We start from the raw sequence: 18,564 nt of genomic DNA, 5'->3' as shown, positions 1-18,564 counted from the left end.
CTACTTCATAGAAAGCATAGCCAACTCCAGATATTTCTTGCTAACATAAGAGAGAAAGCTTCAAAATAAGTGTTCAAATGTAAAGAACAAAAAAAAAAAAGCCCTACTCTGATGTGAGAGTAGACAAAGTGCAGCAATATGATATTAGAAGAGATGATTATTCTAATATAAAAGGCATCTGATTAAAATTTAAAGACTAGATGTGACATTAATAAACAGCTAATATCACTTAAAATCAGAAAGATACCTGTATGGGAACTGCTGAGTCACGGCCTGAACCTCTGATTAATCACCTGAGGTGAGCCTTGAGTCAGCCAGAAGAGCACAGGTGAAGGCAATTCACCTGTGCTGCCGGAAGGGGTGCAGCCTGGCTCCACCCCTCCTGGACCTATTTAAGAGCTGGCTACCAGAGGGGAAGGATCTCTTCTGGAGATCCCCTCTTTGGTATCTTCTGGTGAGCTCAACCCAAGGGTAAGCTCTTCCACTTATTCTCTTTTGTGATCGTTGTCTGCTTTGCCTTACTCTCATTGATTGTATTGCGATTGTAACATCTTGGTTATACAAAATTATAACATCTTGGTTATACAATACCTAACTCAAATGACAGTGTAGAATGACAGTAAAAGTCCTTTACTCCTAGCATTCCAGAAATAACTCCTTGCTGAAAAGCTGTGCACAAGTCAATTCCCATAATCTCTATGTGCATTCCAGTTGCCATATGATGAATCTAACAGTGAATTATTGACAGAATCCAGACATCATCACAAGTTAACAGAATGTAGGTGACTGTCAGAAAATATTAATAGAGTATGCCACTTTTACAATGCTTCTAGAATAGCAGACTTACCTCGGCAGATGGTCCCATTCCCCACATATCCAGGTTTGCAAGTGCAGCTATGTCCCCTGACAGTGTTGGTACAGATTGCATTCTCATCACAGCTGTGCTGCCCACTGCCACACTCATCATGCTCTACAAGGGAAAAAAAGAACAAGAGACAGTGAGCTTTTCAGCTTGAAGACGCGGCATCTTAAAACCAAGTGGAATAAGAAGGGTGCCACAGCAGCTGATTACTGGGAGTTTGGTCTGGCAGTCAGTGATGGGTGTGCTTTCATTACAAGATTCAACAACATCTGCATGGTGATTGTTTAGGTTCAAAAACAGGAAAAAAGAATCAGTGAGGATGCAAAGTATTGCTAAGACAAAAACCTATGTAGAAAGCTATCATAGAATAATATCTGTTATGAAGACTAACCCTTATCTCATTGCCTATCACCAACAGAAATAAGCATAAATATAAGACCAGAAAACTCAGGAGAGGGGATCCTATCAATACTCTTAAAAACAACAGCGAAAACACACAGTTCAGTCTTCACAACCACTTGCTCTAATATCTGCTGAGTAGGGTCTTTATTTAATAAAATGTAATAACATTTTATCCTTTTAGATAACTATTCCTACCACTGGACCCCAAACAGACTTCCATATTTTGCTTTCATCTAGCAATTCTAACTGCTGTCACTGGGCCTAACTCACTGCAGCTCCTGCATTTTTCTCTTGTGATGTATTTTATTGTAGAAAAGCATCAATTAGAAGTGCTGAGCTGTGTGACCCTGAAGTTTCTTGCTTCATCCTCTAATTACTAGAGGTTTCCTTCACACAGTTAGACTGCAGAAAGAAAACCCAAATATTTTACTCTTCTGAGCTGGTAGACTTACCATTTTGTTCAGTGGAATCAAGAAAATGCAGAAATATTTCTGAGAGCCACGTAAAGGATTTAAAATATTAGACTTAAACAAAAATCAGAGTTTGGCATCCTTCTTGGTAGTCTTCATTCATGCAAATGCAGTAACCAGACTATCACCCTTCTACTAAGAGGTACAGTCAGGTTCCAGAGGCTTTCTGGAATCAAAGATAAACTTTGGTAATACTAGTAAATAAAGAGTGTTCAAAGGACTACAGGCTCAGTTCAGACTTCTATAAAGTACAGAGAGCTGATGCCTATAAAATTATTCATTGTTACATACTCTGAAGTAATCCTTCAGAAGAGCCCCTCCATTGATACCAAATGGTATGGGTTGCCATCATTTTCTTCTAACGAGCATCAAAGCAAGATATCTTTTGCTCTCTCTTTGCTTTTAGTAACAAGCACTCATATGCACACACTCACATGTGTCTGGCTTTTGCTGATAACTTCAGGTCTACATTTATACTTGTTAGTTTATGTTGATCCCCAGCTCAGCTTAGTAATTGACTTCAGCTTCTTTCCAATTTTCATTGGAATGCCTTAGACATTCAGAACCGTTAGCCTTCCTCATGGGCTGTTTGTTCTCTCCTTCATCCCTTCTTCCTGCTGTGGTCTCATGGTGCTCAAATGGCTGCATCAGATGCAAAGATCATCAAGCTACCCTTCAAGGAAGTGCTTCGCCGGCAAGTGAAACTGAATGATTCTTTCTTTTAAAATGAAAGCCTTTCTCCAGGCTTTCTCCCTCCTCTTACTACTTTTATTCATTATTGTTATTAGTCTGCAGGTGTACTGTGTTGTATTCAAGCTACAATGAGAGGGCCTTTGTCACAGGCTCATGTACACAGACAATTCCTACTGAAATAATTGCCAGAATTAGTTGATTACCTTCTCAGCACTTCAAATACAAACAACAGATTTCCCAGTGGTAATTTTTGTGTTTTGCCAGAACACAAAAGAGGTTATGCTCTGCCATGCTTTTTTGAGGACTACGACAATGTAAGTCATTCTATTTACTTCTCCTGCAGATGTAGAAATCCTGGAAATATTAAACAGAGGTCAGTTTTTCTAAGCAGATAAAACCTTGAAGAGTCAGCAACTAAGTTTGAAAAGTGGACCCTGGGAATCTGCCCTCAGCATAAGAAATATCAAGAGAATCTCCTCTGCATGAGGAATCCCAAGATTTCACAGCAGCAGTTTGGTTGCAATTACGGGAACTTTAAACAAAATTTTCCCTGGTGTAAAGATGTCTATAGATCATGATGCTACAGTGTTAATAAGAATGAGAAAGCTTTGATTTTCTGTCAACTTACAAAAATCTTTTATTCCAAATGGGACAAGTCCTTAGGAGTCTGTCAGTAGTGAGTTATTTTTTGTTTCATTCTCCCTCATCCTCTTGGTATCCACAGTGGGAAGTGTGTGTTGAAGGTCAGCTCGTGCTTTGTTTAAACTCAAAAGAGATTACAAGTAATTTGCAAAGAACATCACTTTCACACATCACTTTCAAAGTCTCCCATTCAAGTGCCAATCAGGAAGAACGTACTTCTGCTTTAAAGTTATGGTTGAAACCACCTAAATAGATAGACTGGAAGGAAAGGACACTGGAAAACAAATGCAAAGAGTCACAGACTGTATCATTCCATAAGAACAAGGGAGAGAGCTGGGAAAAAATCTTGAGGCCACGTCTTAACAACTTCACTTTCAGCTGAAAATGAGCAAAGAAAAAAATCCATCTCATTTTTAATTTTTTATATATACATATGTATGCATAGATCTGTGTATATGTAAACACAGTGCCATGGAATGACAGCTCAGGAATGGCAGTGTCATAAAGTCTGACTGAGTTTATCCATCTCCATGTGACTTTTGTTATTACTACACAGCACAAAAGGGGATTGTGATCAAAGACAGAGCTGGGAGCCTTTCTGAGAAGGATGCTATTGGAGGTGGCAGTTCCCAGAAAACAAAAGAAAAACCACTTTCCACTGGATTACTAATATTCATCTCAAGAAACAGGTACCATTTCAGAAGAACAGTTACAATTATAATTCCTTGCTCACTGATGATTTATCTACAAAATCTCTGCAAATTTTTCTTCTGTATTACAATTTCTGTTACTCAAGTGTTTGGTTGTTGCCACCAGAGTTTTTGGATCATTTGCTAGAGGATCATTTGTTTTTTTGTGACTCAGTTTCTCTCTAAAATGAGAATGTTTCCAGATTCTACACCTGTTTTAGTATTTACCATTCTTCTGAAGTCCTCAGAAGCTAAAGATCTTACAGAAAATTAAAGGGTATCAATATTCTACAGTTAAAAAAAAAGAGATCAAATACCAACTGCTAGTTTAAGATATCAAATACCAACTGCTAGTTTACTTTCCGCTTAGTATTTCTTTCCTACAAATAGAAAGAAGGTATGAAAGAACGCATTGTGTCTCAAGCTTCAGGTCATATTCTTGCTTCCTAGCCACTTAGCTACAACCACAGTGACACAAACTACATATTTAAGCCTGGTATTTTTCTTCTGGGTAAAGACTTGGCTGAATTTCTCAAAGCTTTCACAGACTTCTCCAACATCTGAGTTCCTACTTTAAGCACACCAGTTTAAGAAGCAATTACTAAAAAGCTCATTCCTTACTCAGGTTTTATCTGAGAATGGCCATTTGTCTCCAAAAGCACTTGAAAGACCATTGGTAAGAAATTAATAATCTTTTTCACAATCCCTCCGTCGCCTTTGTTCTGTGACCACAGAATCAAGACAGGTATCAAGTGTGAGTATGCTCTGCGTGTATAGGAACTGTTGAGCCACAGCCTGAACCCCTGACTGATCACCTGAGGCAAGGACTAGGTCAGCCCTGGGAGCACAGGAGAAGGCAATTCACCTGTGTGACCAGAAGACTCCACCTCTCCTAGACCCTATTTAAGGGCTGACTAGCACTGGGGAAGGATCTCTTTCTAGAGATCCCTCCTTTTTGGAGGTACTATAAATACAGGTATTTCTTCCTTGATTGTTTCTTTTTCACTGTAATAAGCTTTCCAACTATAACACCTGTAAAGAACCATCCTAACCATGCTACTATTCCAACTGTACACCATGGATATGTTAAGCAGTGCTTGTTTTGAAGAATATCTTTAAAACAATCTACATCACAATCTAGATAATCCTGGTTATCTACTTGCCTCAGGCAACCTGGAATTGCTTCTGTTTGAGCTGAAGTCCACCATGAATCTGGGGATACTGATGCTCATATACAGGTTGTGCTGCATGGTAGTGCATACAGTGGTTAAAGATAAGTACTGTAGCTATCTTTGCTTTGTTCACAGGCAACCTAATAAAATAAGCTTATCTTAATGAACGGAATACCTGGGAGCAGTCTGACAGAATTTGTTTCAATATTACAAGGCATTACAAAGGTAACAATCACATTAAGAAAAAGAAAAAAAAAACGAATTTAATTCCCCAGAAAGTAGTTTCAAGCAGGCATTAGTTAAATATCTTATTTTAGGACACAGCAATGCATCCTACAAATAGCAGAAAATGCCTTATATTAAAAATAGGCTAGTCTGTTTGCACACTGACACTAGGGCACAAACAATACCTCCTTTCTCCTGAAATCCCAAAGAAGAAACTAGGTAGAGTGCAATGGGAAAACAGACTGTTTCCTGTTAAAGACTCAGTAGCACAGATACATAGGAAACAGCTAAAATAAGCACAATTACCCAACTGCCACAGAGAGAGTTGGACCACCCTGCATCCCCCTGCACTTGGGCACGTGGACAAGACAGACTGACTCTGCTGAAGCAAGCAGCACACCACTCCAACATCTGCAACCAATGTTTATTGTGCAAGCATGCAAAAGGCGACAGGTAACTAATTTCTGAGTGAGAGGGAGATTGAAAATGCATCCAAACTCTGCATCCATCCACAAAGTATTTGCTACAAAAGATCACACCTCTTCAATAGCTCCATTAGCTACACCTTCAGCCAAGGCAGAATGATCCATCACGATGCAATTCAGCTGCAAAGCCATTCGCTTAACAGATCTTCAACTTTCTTCAAAACATAGGTACGTATTGAGGCTAATAAAGGTAAAGCACCTACAAGATGCAGCAGCCTGTGTTTTGCATACCTCAAATAAGTGCACGTTCCATTAATATGCAACCCTATTGACAGGCAGTCTCTTCAGTGTGAAGTATAAATAAGTATGTTCAAACACCAAAGAAGTCAACATTCAGGCACCTGTTTTCCTGCAAAATATTCTGTATATGCATTTCTCTAGCCTGATCTTACTGAGGCTTACACATGGCTATTCTCTTAAGCATTAGCTCAAAAACAGCTCTCTGTTCTGGGCAGCAGTGAAGTAGAAGAATGCAATAGGGAGCATGATGGGGAGGCAGAGCACTGCACAAAGATTTAGGCTGCCTGAAGTACTGAATTCTGCAGAAAGCCATCCAAACCACACTGCAAAATTGTATGTGGAGTACAAACAATCACACAAAAATAATTCAGAGCACATACAGAGCAAAAATGAGATTCAGCATGCATTTGTAAATACAGATGAGTGATAATTTCTAAATAAACAGTTACAGGTAAATACAATTTTTCTTCATTTGTGTGCATCTGAAATGCAGTGCTTGTGAAAGGTTCTAGGCAGTTATGACAGCCAGCATCAGAACTGTCAGTAGTAAAAAATGGATTACTGCCATACTCTTGAAGTTTGGAACATTATAAATATCATCCACTTTTTTTACTGGAAAGATATTTGTAATAAATTATTTTTATAATGACACAAGAGGAAGATAACATTTTGTGTGTATATTTTTAAAAAATGCATACTTTCTAATTCTTAGGATTCTTCTGTTTTCCCTTGCTGAAAGAGACACCACCAGTAGGCTTACTGGGTTTGTATGGGCTCTAAAGGTAGACTTTCATTCAGTTTTCTCTTTTTTCTCTCTGTACGTACTTGGGAAAAAAAATCAAGTAGTTGGGTTGTTATACTTGTTATACTATTTGTCCAAGTCTTTAGCAGAAAATTAGAACCACGTTTGAAAATATATAGACACAGCAAAGCTAAGCACCTTTTAGACAAGAGTCACAGGTAATTGTAACATCGGGATAGCTTCCCCTTACAGAGTTCAAAAGCCTATTCGAAAAAAGATATTTGATTTAGGGTTTATTTTTTCACAAGTGTGCTGACTTTTTTTTTTTTTTTATTATTAGATAAGAATGTTCTTCAAAAAAGGACAGGCACTGGAATGCAATTACTGGAGACACATCCCATAGAATGGTCCTTCACCAGAGCTGCTTTCAATTCTCATTACACGAGAAGGCCTCAATTTAAATTGGCTCAGAAGATGGGAACAATTTTCTTATTGTAAGGATTTCCTTCCATTAGTTACCCAAAGCCTTCACACTTAATAGAAAGCATTCATCTTTGGAAAACATTGTGAAAAGATTCTGACTATTTCTATTTATTCTTACTTTTACAACATTGAAAGGAAATCTACGTTGACCTCTAAATTGTGAGAGAGGACAACTGCTTCTGGGTTGTATAACAGAGAGACAACTCACTTCAAGAACAGCAAGGTCATCAAATTCTGCCATTTTTTATTAATACAGAGACCACTTGTATAGAATACATGATCTCATGTAAAATTAAGCAGCTGTCTGGCTACACTTAAGCCAATGGTATTTTAAAACTGTGAAAGGAGAATGCCACCTCCCTGAATACTTTTAAAAGAACAAACAAAGCTCTGCTGCATGACGTGAAGACTCAAATGTCTATTTAATTATTAACGCTTTAAAAATGACAGATAAAAAATAGAATTTAAGAAATATCATGGACTTCACAGCATCGGGATTTCGGCTCACAGGAAATTCTGATGAAACAAAAAGGATACCTTTGAAATAGGCTGGATAAAAAGAAACTTTACTCTGTGCACCTGGGAAGACTCTCCAAGAAAATAAAGGCAGTTAGGAATGAGATGCATACATCAAACAGGTTATGTACAAGAAATTACCTTGTGGATGGTAAGCTGGTAAAAGACAATAGCGAACACAGACAATTCTAAACAAATCTGTATTTTCACCTACTTGTGAGCAGCCACAAAGTTGCTGAGAGAAGCCCTGAGAGCTATCAAAAGGGATTTCAGATCACTGGGATGGTTAGTTGATTGTTAGCTGGAGTACAGATGGAGTTTTCTTCTCTCCCCTCACTGGTAGCGAGGGATACTGAGAGAAGCAGGAAAACCCATCTGATAAATCCGTGGCTGAGAGGCTGGTGCCCTTTCGGGAATTTTGGCTTTATCAACCATGGGGCAGATTACTCAGTGCCTGGTCTGGTGGCTGCTGATTGCATTCACCTAGATCATACGGGCAAAAGAATTCTGGCCCAGAGTTGCCCTCTACATTAAGAAGTGGATAGAGTGCAGAGAGCTGCCTCTGAGAAACATTCATGAATTTCTAGGTTAAAATCAGGGACTGGGCCCACAGAGGACATCTGGTGGTTGGAATCTACTGCAGGCCAGGTGAGCCTGTAGTTGAGACATTCTTGCTCCAGCTTCAAGAGGCATAACACCTTCAGGCTCTCATCCTGGTTAAGGATTTCAACCACCAGATATCTGCTGGAAAAAGTACTGAGAGCTGCAAGCAGTCCAGGAGACCCCTGAAGTCCATTGAGAAAACCACTTTCTGATTCAGGTACTAGACAGACCCACCAAAAGTGAAGTGTTGCTGGACCTGGTGCTCACTAACGTGAAAGAGATTGTAAAAGTGGTTAAGATTGATTGAATGCAGCCTGGGCTGCAGCAACCATGCCCTGGTCGAATTGACAGTCTCAAGGAATATGGGCCTGGCAAGGAGCAGAGTCAGGCCTTGACCTACAGGAGAGCGAGCTTCAGGCTGTTTAGCGAACTGTTGGATGCGATCCCTGGGAAACTATCCTTAGGAACAAGGGAAAAGTACAGAGCTGGCAGTACTCAAAAGATACCTTTTTGATACCTTTTTGCTAGAGCTCTCCATTTTCCAGAGTAAGAAATCAGGCAAATGAAGCAACAAACCATCATGGCTGAGCAAAGATCTGCTGGTCAAACCGAGGGTAAAAAGGAAAAGGAAGCAGGGATGGGTGGCCTGGGAAAAATATAGAGGCATGCTGTTCCAGATGTGCAGGGATGGACTCAGGAAAGTCAAGGTGCAGATGGAATTGAACTTGGAGAGGGATGTGAAGAACAAGGGTTTCTTCATATCCCTGATCTTCTAAGCGAGATTTGAAGTAGCAAAATCCTTCCCAGTGTAAGAGGATAGCGACTCCAAGACCACCTCATAACTGAATGTGTACAAGTCTATACACAAGGAAGGATGTGAAGCTGTTGGAAAGCATCCAGAGTAAGACTGCAAAGATGATTAGAGGGCTGGAGCACCTCTCCTGTGAAGAAAGGTTGAGGGAATTGGGCTTGTTTAGTTTGATTGCGGGGAGATCTCATTACAGCCCTCCAGCACTTGAAAGGCGCTTACAAGCAGGAGAGGGACTGACTTTCTGCACAGTATGATAGTGATAGGACAAGAGGTGGATGGCTTTATAATTAAAAAAAGATTTTAGGTTAGACCTTAGAGAGAAATTGTTTGCTCAAGACAGTGGGGAGACGCTGCAATAGGCTGCCCAGAGAGGCTGTGGGTGCCCCATCCCTGAAAGTATTCAAGACTAGGTTGGATGGGATCCCAGTCAGCCTCATCTAATGGCTGGCCATCCTGACATGGCAGAACGGTTCGAACGAGGTGATCTTCAAAGTCCCACCCAAACTAAGCCATTCTAAGAACAGAGAAGTCCCATTTCCTTAGCATAAGGATAGACTGCAATTTAATCCTCATGAGCAGTTAAATATACAAAGTACTGCCAGAAATATCTGCTTTGCAGTTCTTTTAATAGGAAACTAAAACGCTATTGTGATTTAAGACACAATGAACAGCTTCTGGTGTTTAATGCCAAATTATTTAGACTGCATTCTAAAAGAGTAGACATATGCTACTCCTGGGTAATTAGGAAGAAATAGTGAGATTTAATTTGAATATAAAATTTTGAACGTTCACATATTTGCTGTCTGAATAACACCTCTTGAATGTTTACGTTAAAGTAATAAATTAAAATTCTTCCCTTTTTTTCCCTGGCACAGAATTAGATTTTGGTCACATTTTGCTATCCAAAAATCAAGCTTACTAAATACAATACTAATCAAATCTATGCTTATGCACTGTTTGTCTTTTTATTTTTAACACTGTTACTGTTTTATGTTGATTTAGTCTGTTAAGCCAGCCTGCCTAGAACCATCTAGAAACTGGTGTAACAATATAATGAGATTTGCATTCCCAAACTGGTATTCAGAGAGAATCAATGAGATTTGTCTGACAGTTTCCTGTTCCTCAACAACTTTGGTTATTATTTGGTATAGCTAACATACTTACTCCACAATGAAGTCTTGTAGTCACATATTCAAAGATCATAAAGAAAACTACTGTAATCTTATTCATGCATGTAATGTGATAGGAATAGTTGTAGGGGAAAACAGACTAACACTACCATATTCTAAAGAGACCAGTGTGCAAACATGAGAATTAATGACACTTGTAACTTCCGTTTGAATGATTCCAGCATTCGGCAGGTGAAGTATTCAAACCTATCATTTCTGCAGCAAAACACTGAGCCTTCCTTGTTTCTCCTCAGCAAGAAGCTGAAAGCAGAGGTAAATACGAAGGTTTATATTCTATTCCAGTATATAGAAACTTCACTATTCATTGCTAAGACATTCACCTTACTGATGAGCCCTATTCCCATGAAACCCACCAGGTCCACTGTTGGCTTACATATATGGACAGAAATAAGAAGAGTCCTCTAAGTGCACTCAGGACTCAAGATGTCAAAACATCCTGGATCTGTACAACTGGATTCTTCTATTTTTCAGTTGGTATTCAAGACATTATTTCCCAAATGTTCGCATGATTCTGCTCGACTACAGCTGAGCTATAATTTGACAGTTTTAGTGAACTACCTGGAGTAATTCTCATATCTTTTCTATGAATGTCAATAGCTAATTTAGAGCATTTTTATATATACCCTCCCTTTATTTTTTTCCCCCCTTAAGGGAAGCATTCTTTATACTGTGATCGTCTGTTCTGCTTTACTACTTTATAACAACAACTACGAATAGAGCCTATTTGAGTTTCACAAGAGAAGTTCACTATGTAGTAGGAATTGCTACAATGGAAGCATTTTTGGCCAAATCAAGACAAACAATAGCTACCTTTCTTGAACAGTAACTTCTCTGTAATGGAACTGTAACTTTTTCAAGAAGTGTAGAATGCAGAGCAGGAAAAACAAAAAAAAGAGAAAGATGACTTGCTAGAACAACATATATTTGCACATATATAATAAATGGCTATATAACATCTCTTAGGAAGAGAGATTTGTTTTCACTATTTCTGAACGCAATATTAACAAAGGAAATAAAGGAAAAAGGAAAATACAAAAAACAACTTTGGAATAAAAAATGGTCTTAAGTCTAGACTGATAAGAAGCTGCCCAAGGTTAAAGAAAAACAGCATTGGGTGATGAAACAGGAAACTAGATCAAATGTTGAAAAATTCAAGAATCATTGGAAGCACACACCATTGGTCCTTCTGCGTTTAAATTTTATTTCCTACTCTCTGATAGCACATTTGAGTAGATGTGCCAAATTAGTAAAGAACATGAAAATAATAATATGAAAGATGTAGCTTTTTTTGTGTGTGAAGAGTCAGTATCAAGTGTTTTTTGACATTGAATTCCCATGTTATCCACATCAATATTAGAAATATTGTTTTGACAGGTACAGAAGTTCCAGAATGCATCCTTAAACTTGCACGTTGATTAGAAAACACCAAGCCCAACTGTCACACATCCTATTAAAATGGGACACTTTGCTGCAGTTTTGTGGAGTTCTTACTGAAATCAGATTAGACCTCTTTGCATGCAGCGTTGTTTTTTAATGCTGAAAAGGAATCTTAAAAAAAATCCATCTGTAAATATTTCACACTAGGCAGCTTGTATGACTGCGCAAGATTAGTCCCTTTCAAATCTTGAGTCTCAAAATATTTTTCACATAATAAATCTATCAAGCATCTGCTTCATTAGAGAAGGAGGCAGGGTTGCCCGCCTTCAGACCTGGTGCTAGATCAGATTGCTCAGGGCCCCATCCAACGTGCCCCTGAACACCTCCAGTGACAGAGCATCCGCAGCCTCTCTGGGCAGCCTGTTCCAGCACCTCACCACTCTCTCAGTAGAAAAACTTTCCCTAATATCTAGTCTACATCTCCCTTCCTTTAGTTTAAATCATTCCTTCTTGACCTATCACTATCAGACTGTGTAAAAAGGTTATTTCCCTCCTGTTTATAAATTCCTTTTAAATTCTTGGAAGCTCACAAAGAGGACTATTCAGAGCCTTCTCTTTTCCAAGCTCAACCAGCTCTGTCCCTTAAGCCTGCCTTCATACAAGAGGTGATTCAGCCCTTCCATCATCTTCATGGTCCTTCTCTGCATCCTCTCCAAAAATGCAATTCAGATTGGATTTAGAGACAAAATTAATTAAAATACTTTGGGGAAGAGTGCATACTGCAAATTAAGAGATGCAAATATTAAAAAAATAAATCCATTATGGAAGAAACTCCCCTTTACTGCCAGGAAAAAAAAAAAAAAGAAAGAAAGAAAAAAAAAAACCACCATATTTAGGAACATTTTAAATATTGCTAATGAAATACAGCACGATATTTTTTTTTAAATACTAATATCAGTGGTGCAACTGAAGCTGATGTGGCAATAGAAATGGTTCACAAAATTACCAAAAATGTAATACTGCGCACGCGGGAAACAGAACTATGCCCTCATCTGCGAGATCCCAAGCATCTTAAGGGTCTTTTTCGTTATTGCGTTTATGATCCATTTATGGTCTGTATGTCTAGAGGTAGGCAGTAGCCTGGTCTGCATGGCAGCCTCTCTCCACATGACCCCTGTAATCTCCAGCCTGATCCCAAATGCAAATGCGATTTATATTTGACTGCAGAGGAAGTGGGCTCTATACCCACAAAGACAAACCCCAGGTCCAGTTCCACAATTTATGTATGTCGATTTGTATATCTGTAAACCATTAACTCTTCCAAATTCCTTTGAGTAGTTCTCACTTTACTTGACATATAGCTATAAAGCAGGGAAATTCATACAGAGAACAAATTAGCTCTCATACAGAGAGTAAATAAAGCTTTGGAATTCACCCTGATGTACTGTGCAGAAAGAAAGAAACTATACAGTTCCAGCAAGGCTGGAGCAGTGAGTAATGAATATTGACAGATGAAAAGTAAGAACATTTCTGTGAAGTTCTCAGCTTCTCTAAATCATAGGACATTCACTTAGGAAAGTAAAGAAATCACAAATAACGACAGAATCTGAGACAGCATAGCAGTTGCCACTGCCTAAATTACAGTTTGCAGGAGAGATGTCTGTTACCATTACATCTTAAGAAACAGTTTTATTTTGCCTGTTTTGCTCAGAGCTGAATAGAGTCCAAACACCTGCATTGTGTCAAAAAAAAAAAAAAAAAAAGCACCCTAAAGCAATATGGTACTGATTTATTTATAATTGCAATATGACTCAATCTAAAAGGACGGGCTGCTTTTTATCCAGAAAATTGTGGAAGCTGCATATTTTATGAAGTTGATATCAGAATCTCATCTTCCTGGTATTTTCAGTTCAACAATAGCTGGGAGCTTCACTTTGCAGAACTCTCAAAATCAGTAATAACTAAACTTATGAAATTTACCTTTCAATGCAGCTTTCCAACATGGCTTGATGAACTTTGTATTAGTGACATAAGTTCAAAAGACTTTTTTATGCCAACATTCCATGACAATTTAACTTCCACACACGAAAAAAAAACCTTACAAAAGCCATGCAAAGCCTAGTTCAAGCTTACACTACAACTTATTGGAGCTATTGAAGTGTACTGAGTTGGAATTGTTTCTTAATGCACGTGTGTGACAGAAGCACCCATCTGCTCTCACAAGAACACAAAATCACACTTAAGGACATATTGTTTCTTTGCACCTGTTACAGATGCAAGGAAAGGCCTGCAGAGCATTGGCATGCACTTCGCCAGTGATACTGAAGTCACAAAGACTTTGACTTAAACAACAAACTGAGAAAAATGGTGTAAGTCAAGCTGCTAGGTTTCCCCCACAGACTCACCACCTTTCTGTTTTATGTATGAGTTTCTAATTATACAAGTGCTGCAACAAATGATGGAGTCCATTATATTTTGCTCTTGTGACGAAGTACTTACTGCAAGTAAACAGAATGTTTACCCAGCTGCAACTCCCCTAAGTAAGTCGGTGAGTGCAGAGATTATTAAAAATACATTTTTTAAAACTGGCTTCTAGCAGAGTATTTAAGCACCTTAACTATCAAATGGTTTTCTCTGAACCCAACTTCCCCCAGTGAGTTTAAGTAGGACAAACGGGCTTTAAGCTCTTCAAAAAGAAAGTCTCTTTATGCCACTTTTGGTTATCGGTCTTCAGTATACTCCTATGGCATCCCAAAGATACCACAGAATTTGTAAATGGAAGGAAGAGATCAAATCATTTTACCCCTTGAAGCGTGCGACTCCGGCATTATGTTTACTCTCAACACGCCGAATTGATTTTGATTTGTAGACAGGAATGGCAACTAGTGAATTGCCATTTCCTGAGGCACCCATGTTCTTCCCTGGAGATATTCTACTGTAATAGCAATCACTCTAGACCAACCCTGTCCTATGAGACCTGACAATATCCCAACCCGAGTTTCTTTGGCTGCAGCTGTTTTTTTTCTTACAGCAGCAAAATATGACAGCGTGAAGATGCCTCCGCTGAGACCAAAGACAGATCAAGCAGAATTCCTGTGCTGTGCACTGCTCAGCCTCTTGTAACTAACTGCAGGATAATGATGATGCCACTTTATTTTGCACTTTGTTCACTTAAGTAAAAAATAATAAAAATTACTTAGCTATGCAAACATAGCACTGAACACTGAAAAAATGCACGGCTGATGAAGGTTTATTCAAAAAAAGAATATTCTTCTCTAGAAGACCTCTAATACAAATGCTTGAAAAGTCACTGGCAGGCAAAGGAAACTGGCTACAAACAGTATCTACTGCGATCCAAGACAAACAGGAATCCAAGCAGAGGATTCCAAGCAGAGGATTATGCAAAAGAGTGCAAGATGTAAGAAAGGTATCTCTTCTCCAAGAAAACTTCACATTTCAGGGAGAATAGAGAGTAAGCTCAGCTACCCAAAAATCATTGAACAAGCACTGCAGAAATATATTGGAGATACCAAACGATGGCCTCTAGGGGATGAAGTGGCATACCTTTCCAATGTTAACCAGGCTGGCTCACAAAGTGCTATCTAAAGCCTCCTTGCTGCAGGTTGCTGCAATCAGCCTTTGGCAAAACAAGAAATAATTAAGAAAAACAAAGCTCCAGGTGTCGGGAACAATTTCATTTAAAAAGTTATTCCATTAAAAATCAATTTATGGAAGGTAAAATGAAATTCCATGCTTAGATCGGGTACCTAATATTGACAGAACAAGTCCATTCATGCATGCATCAATGAAACAGAGAAAGTAGTGACCACAAACCATGAAAGAAACATGAAAAACGCAGAAGGGTTAGAATGTTTCACTAGAAGAAGCAAGACAGATGTCAAACAAAAGAAATAAAATGAGAAATGAGAATCAAGCAACAGTGAACTCAGGAAGAACTGCCTTCTCTTTCCAACAAAAAGCAACATCAACATCAGCAAAGCCAGAGACCCTAAATGAGCATCCAGAAGCCCCTGGTAAAATTAAAAAAATAATAATAATAAAGAAATACTTTGGCTTTTTTTCTTTTTGTTTTAGCAGCATCTGTATTTTCCATGTTTTTATACTGCATGCCATAGAATAATACCATGAGTAAAGTCAGTGGAAAACAAGGTATTTTGTTTTACAGTCAGCTGTCTTACAGGATGTTTTCACATCTGCAGAGCACACTGTCTGAAAAAGCATGCATTTTCTGACATGCCTGTAATTTCTGTTCATGGCTTTATACAAAAGACTATTTTAATCTGAGTCAAAAGCTATGTCAGAAGGAAGCATCTGCTCTAATATCAAGATGAAATAGCATTTTCAGTGCGAGCTATGAAAATGTTTGAAGATCAGCACTTATCAAAGGCCTAAATTGTATTTATCTTAATTTTTTTTCTTTCTGAATGATGCCACACTTAACTTTTGGCACTGCACAAAAGCACGTGAACAAGTATTTCTAACTCTTCCCATCTTACAGTACAGAGTATTTCCCCAGTACTCTATCTTTTAATCCTCTGAGCCATCACAATGCTCCACATTCTCTTTAAGGAAAGGTTCCTGCCAGGCAGGCTCTTCACTTCCTGAGCTTTCTCCCACCACCAACTCGACCCCTTGCTACATTTCCACCTGCAGAACAGTACAGGCAATCCTCCACAAAGGCTTGTTACTTCCAGTCCCCCCACATGGAAAGTGAACAACTGTAAAGAAGTCTTTGCATTAAAATTGGAGATGAATATTTATAGGAATAAAAAAGCTTAGAACTACCATTTGCTAACCTCTTCACCCCAAACAGTATCCACATTCTAATGGTATCAGTGAAAAAGTAGTCCTATTAAGAGGATCATACTTCACAAAGGAAAAGTTGTGAGAAAACGGCTGCAAGTCACCCAGAATAAAGTTAAATTTAAATCTGCAATATGATTATCCTAAAATGGATTTAAATAAAAAAAAAAAAAAAAAAGGAAAATAACCTCCACAAAATACATGCATCTATTCATATAACTTGCTGCAGCATTGCTTTGAATCTAATTACAAGATATATTCCGTGGAAGAAAAGCAGGATTATAGAGAGCACTTCAGTGCAGCAAGAGGAGCAACGATGCTGTGAGACAAACCGAGCACAGGCCTTCCTGCAGTGCATGCCTAGAGCTGTAGAAATCACAATCCAGTGCCAAGCACACCTGGCACAGCCTGAATTTCACTCCTCGATCATTAAATGACTGCATGACTTAGTGACTAAGACTCCTTAGCCATCTCTTCTGCATAGCAGTGTTTAGAAAGGTGCTATGTCAGTGTGAAACTCATCTAATGTACTGAAACCTTTTACCAATGGACAAGAATGGGAAAGATATATATATATAGCTTTTCACATACTAGCTTTCACATATTTAAACCAACGAAACAAAAAGGTAAGAAATGTAGAAGAAACCTGATACATGTCCATATTAGTTGGGATTAGTGCTAGCCAGACAACGGCAGGGAAATTATTGGAAGCAAGGCACCAAATACCAACACTAGCTTCCTAGACTTTCTGTATCAAAAGGAACACAATGATCAAATGCTTTTCTTATTCAAATGAAGACACACTTTGCATAACAAATAATAGCCCTGCTTTACACACCATCCATCTCTAACCCTTGCAAAAACATGTTGTGTCTTTGCTGTCTAGTTCTCAGATGAATTTTTCCCCATAAAGAGGACAAAGATACCCCAGTTCCTCCACCTCCTGCTCCCACTCGTGTCTTGTGGGGCAAGTGTGAGAAAAGGCAGCGATGCAATTACAGCTGGAAAGTAATTTGGATAAAAGCTTTTATTTCAGTGCTTTAATACTCCCATCTAAAGGGGCTCAAACTCGATTGTTAACGATCAGTGCTCTATGCGTCACTTCTGTGACACAGCTGATAGATGCCCGTGAACAAAGAACACTGCTTCAGAGAAGAGGTGTATGTCTTTCCAAAGGATGTACAAGTGCTGCAATCAGCACTAAATTAGCATTACAGAACTTAAGCAACTCTTCCCCATAGAAGACAATGGAACTTTTCGTTTTAACCACTCCTTAGAAAACCTGAATACACAGACAGGGCCTGCGGCATAACGGTGATGAATTCCCTGGAGGAAGCCTCCTGCCACAAGCTCCCATACATACAAATTGAATGTCAGCTAGAGCCCTCCATCTCATCTCCGTTTTACAGCAGCAGAAGCAGTGTTCCTACGCATTACACTGACAGGCGCACCAGTGCTGCAGGAAAAGAGCCGTGAATTAAGACGTTAAAAATGAATAGTAATTTGAATAGATAAATATTAACAACTTAATTTAGAAGGAAGAAAAAGGATTTATTTTGATACTAATTTGGCCCCTTATGCCAGTTGATAGAACTGTGAAGATTACAGGTGAAGCAAAATAGCGTAACAAAGCAATCGACTGGAACCACAAATTGAATTGCAGTGGGATACCTCACGCCACCATAACCCAAGGAAGTCATCTTGGGGGGCCACACCTCACTGAGTTCACATGCAGTTAGGAAATTAATAGGATAAAAACGTTTCAAATATTTAACAAGAGGTAAGATAAAGTCAACCACCATAATTTTTCAGCTGAAAGTCTGTACATAAACAATTCTGATTCTTTTAATTCTCCTATAATGAGAGGAATGCCATCTTTTTCAATCAGAAAGATCTTTATAACTGGTGCACGTTTGGCATCCTATAAAGTGTTCACACTGTCTCAATTGAGACATGTGTCACTTGCACTGTCACCAGCAATTACAGCAGTACTGGCAAAATAGCTGCATTTTCAAAGAGCTTGCACAGGCAGGCATGCAAAATAGGAAGTTCACCGGAGTTAACCCGTAGAGAAACCTGAATGACAACACAGCCTAGTATTTGATTCCTACTATCAGCGAGAACCATGTCAAGGTGCG

The 18,564-nt window shown here is 38.8% G+C and overlaps 1 protein-coding gene across 1 annotated transcript in view; it reads right to left on the bottom strand.

The window, feature by feature from the left end:
* NELL1 (neural EGFL like 1) overlaps window positions 1-18,564 on the bottom strand; it is a 266,056-nt gene that overhangs the window by 106,000 nt on the left and 141,492 nt on the right. The window contains exon 13 of the mRNA XM_042837211.1: window positions 848-970. Coding sequence (XP_042693145.1) covers window positions 848-970 — 123 coding nt within the window. The remainder of the gene's footprint in view (window positions 1-847; window positions 971-18,564) is intronic.

The sequence above is a fragment of the Centrocercus urophasianus genome, unplaced genomic scaffold (genome assembly GCF_019232065.1).
Source record: "Centrocercus urophasianus isolate 14NV4802_14NV808 unplaced genomic scaffold, USGS_Curo_1.0 seq_7, whole genome shotgun sequence".
Classification (NCBI taxonomy): domain Eukaryota; kingdom Metazoa; phylum Chordata; class Aves; order Galliformes; family Phasianidae; genus Centrocercus; species Centrocercus urophasianus.
This window is presented reverse-complemented; position numbering and strand designations above follow the sequence as displayed.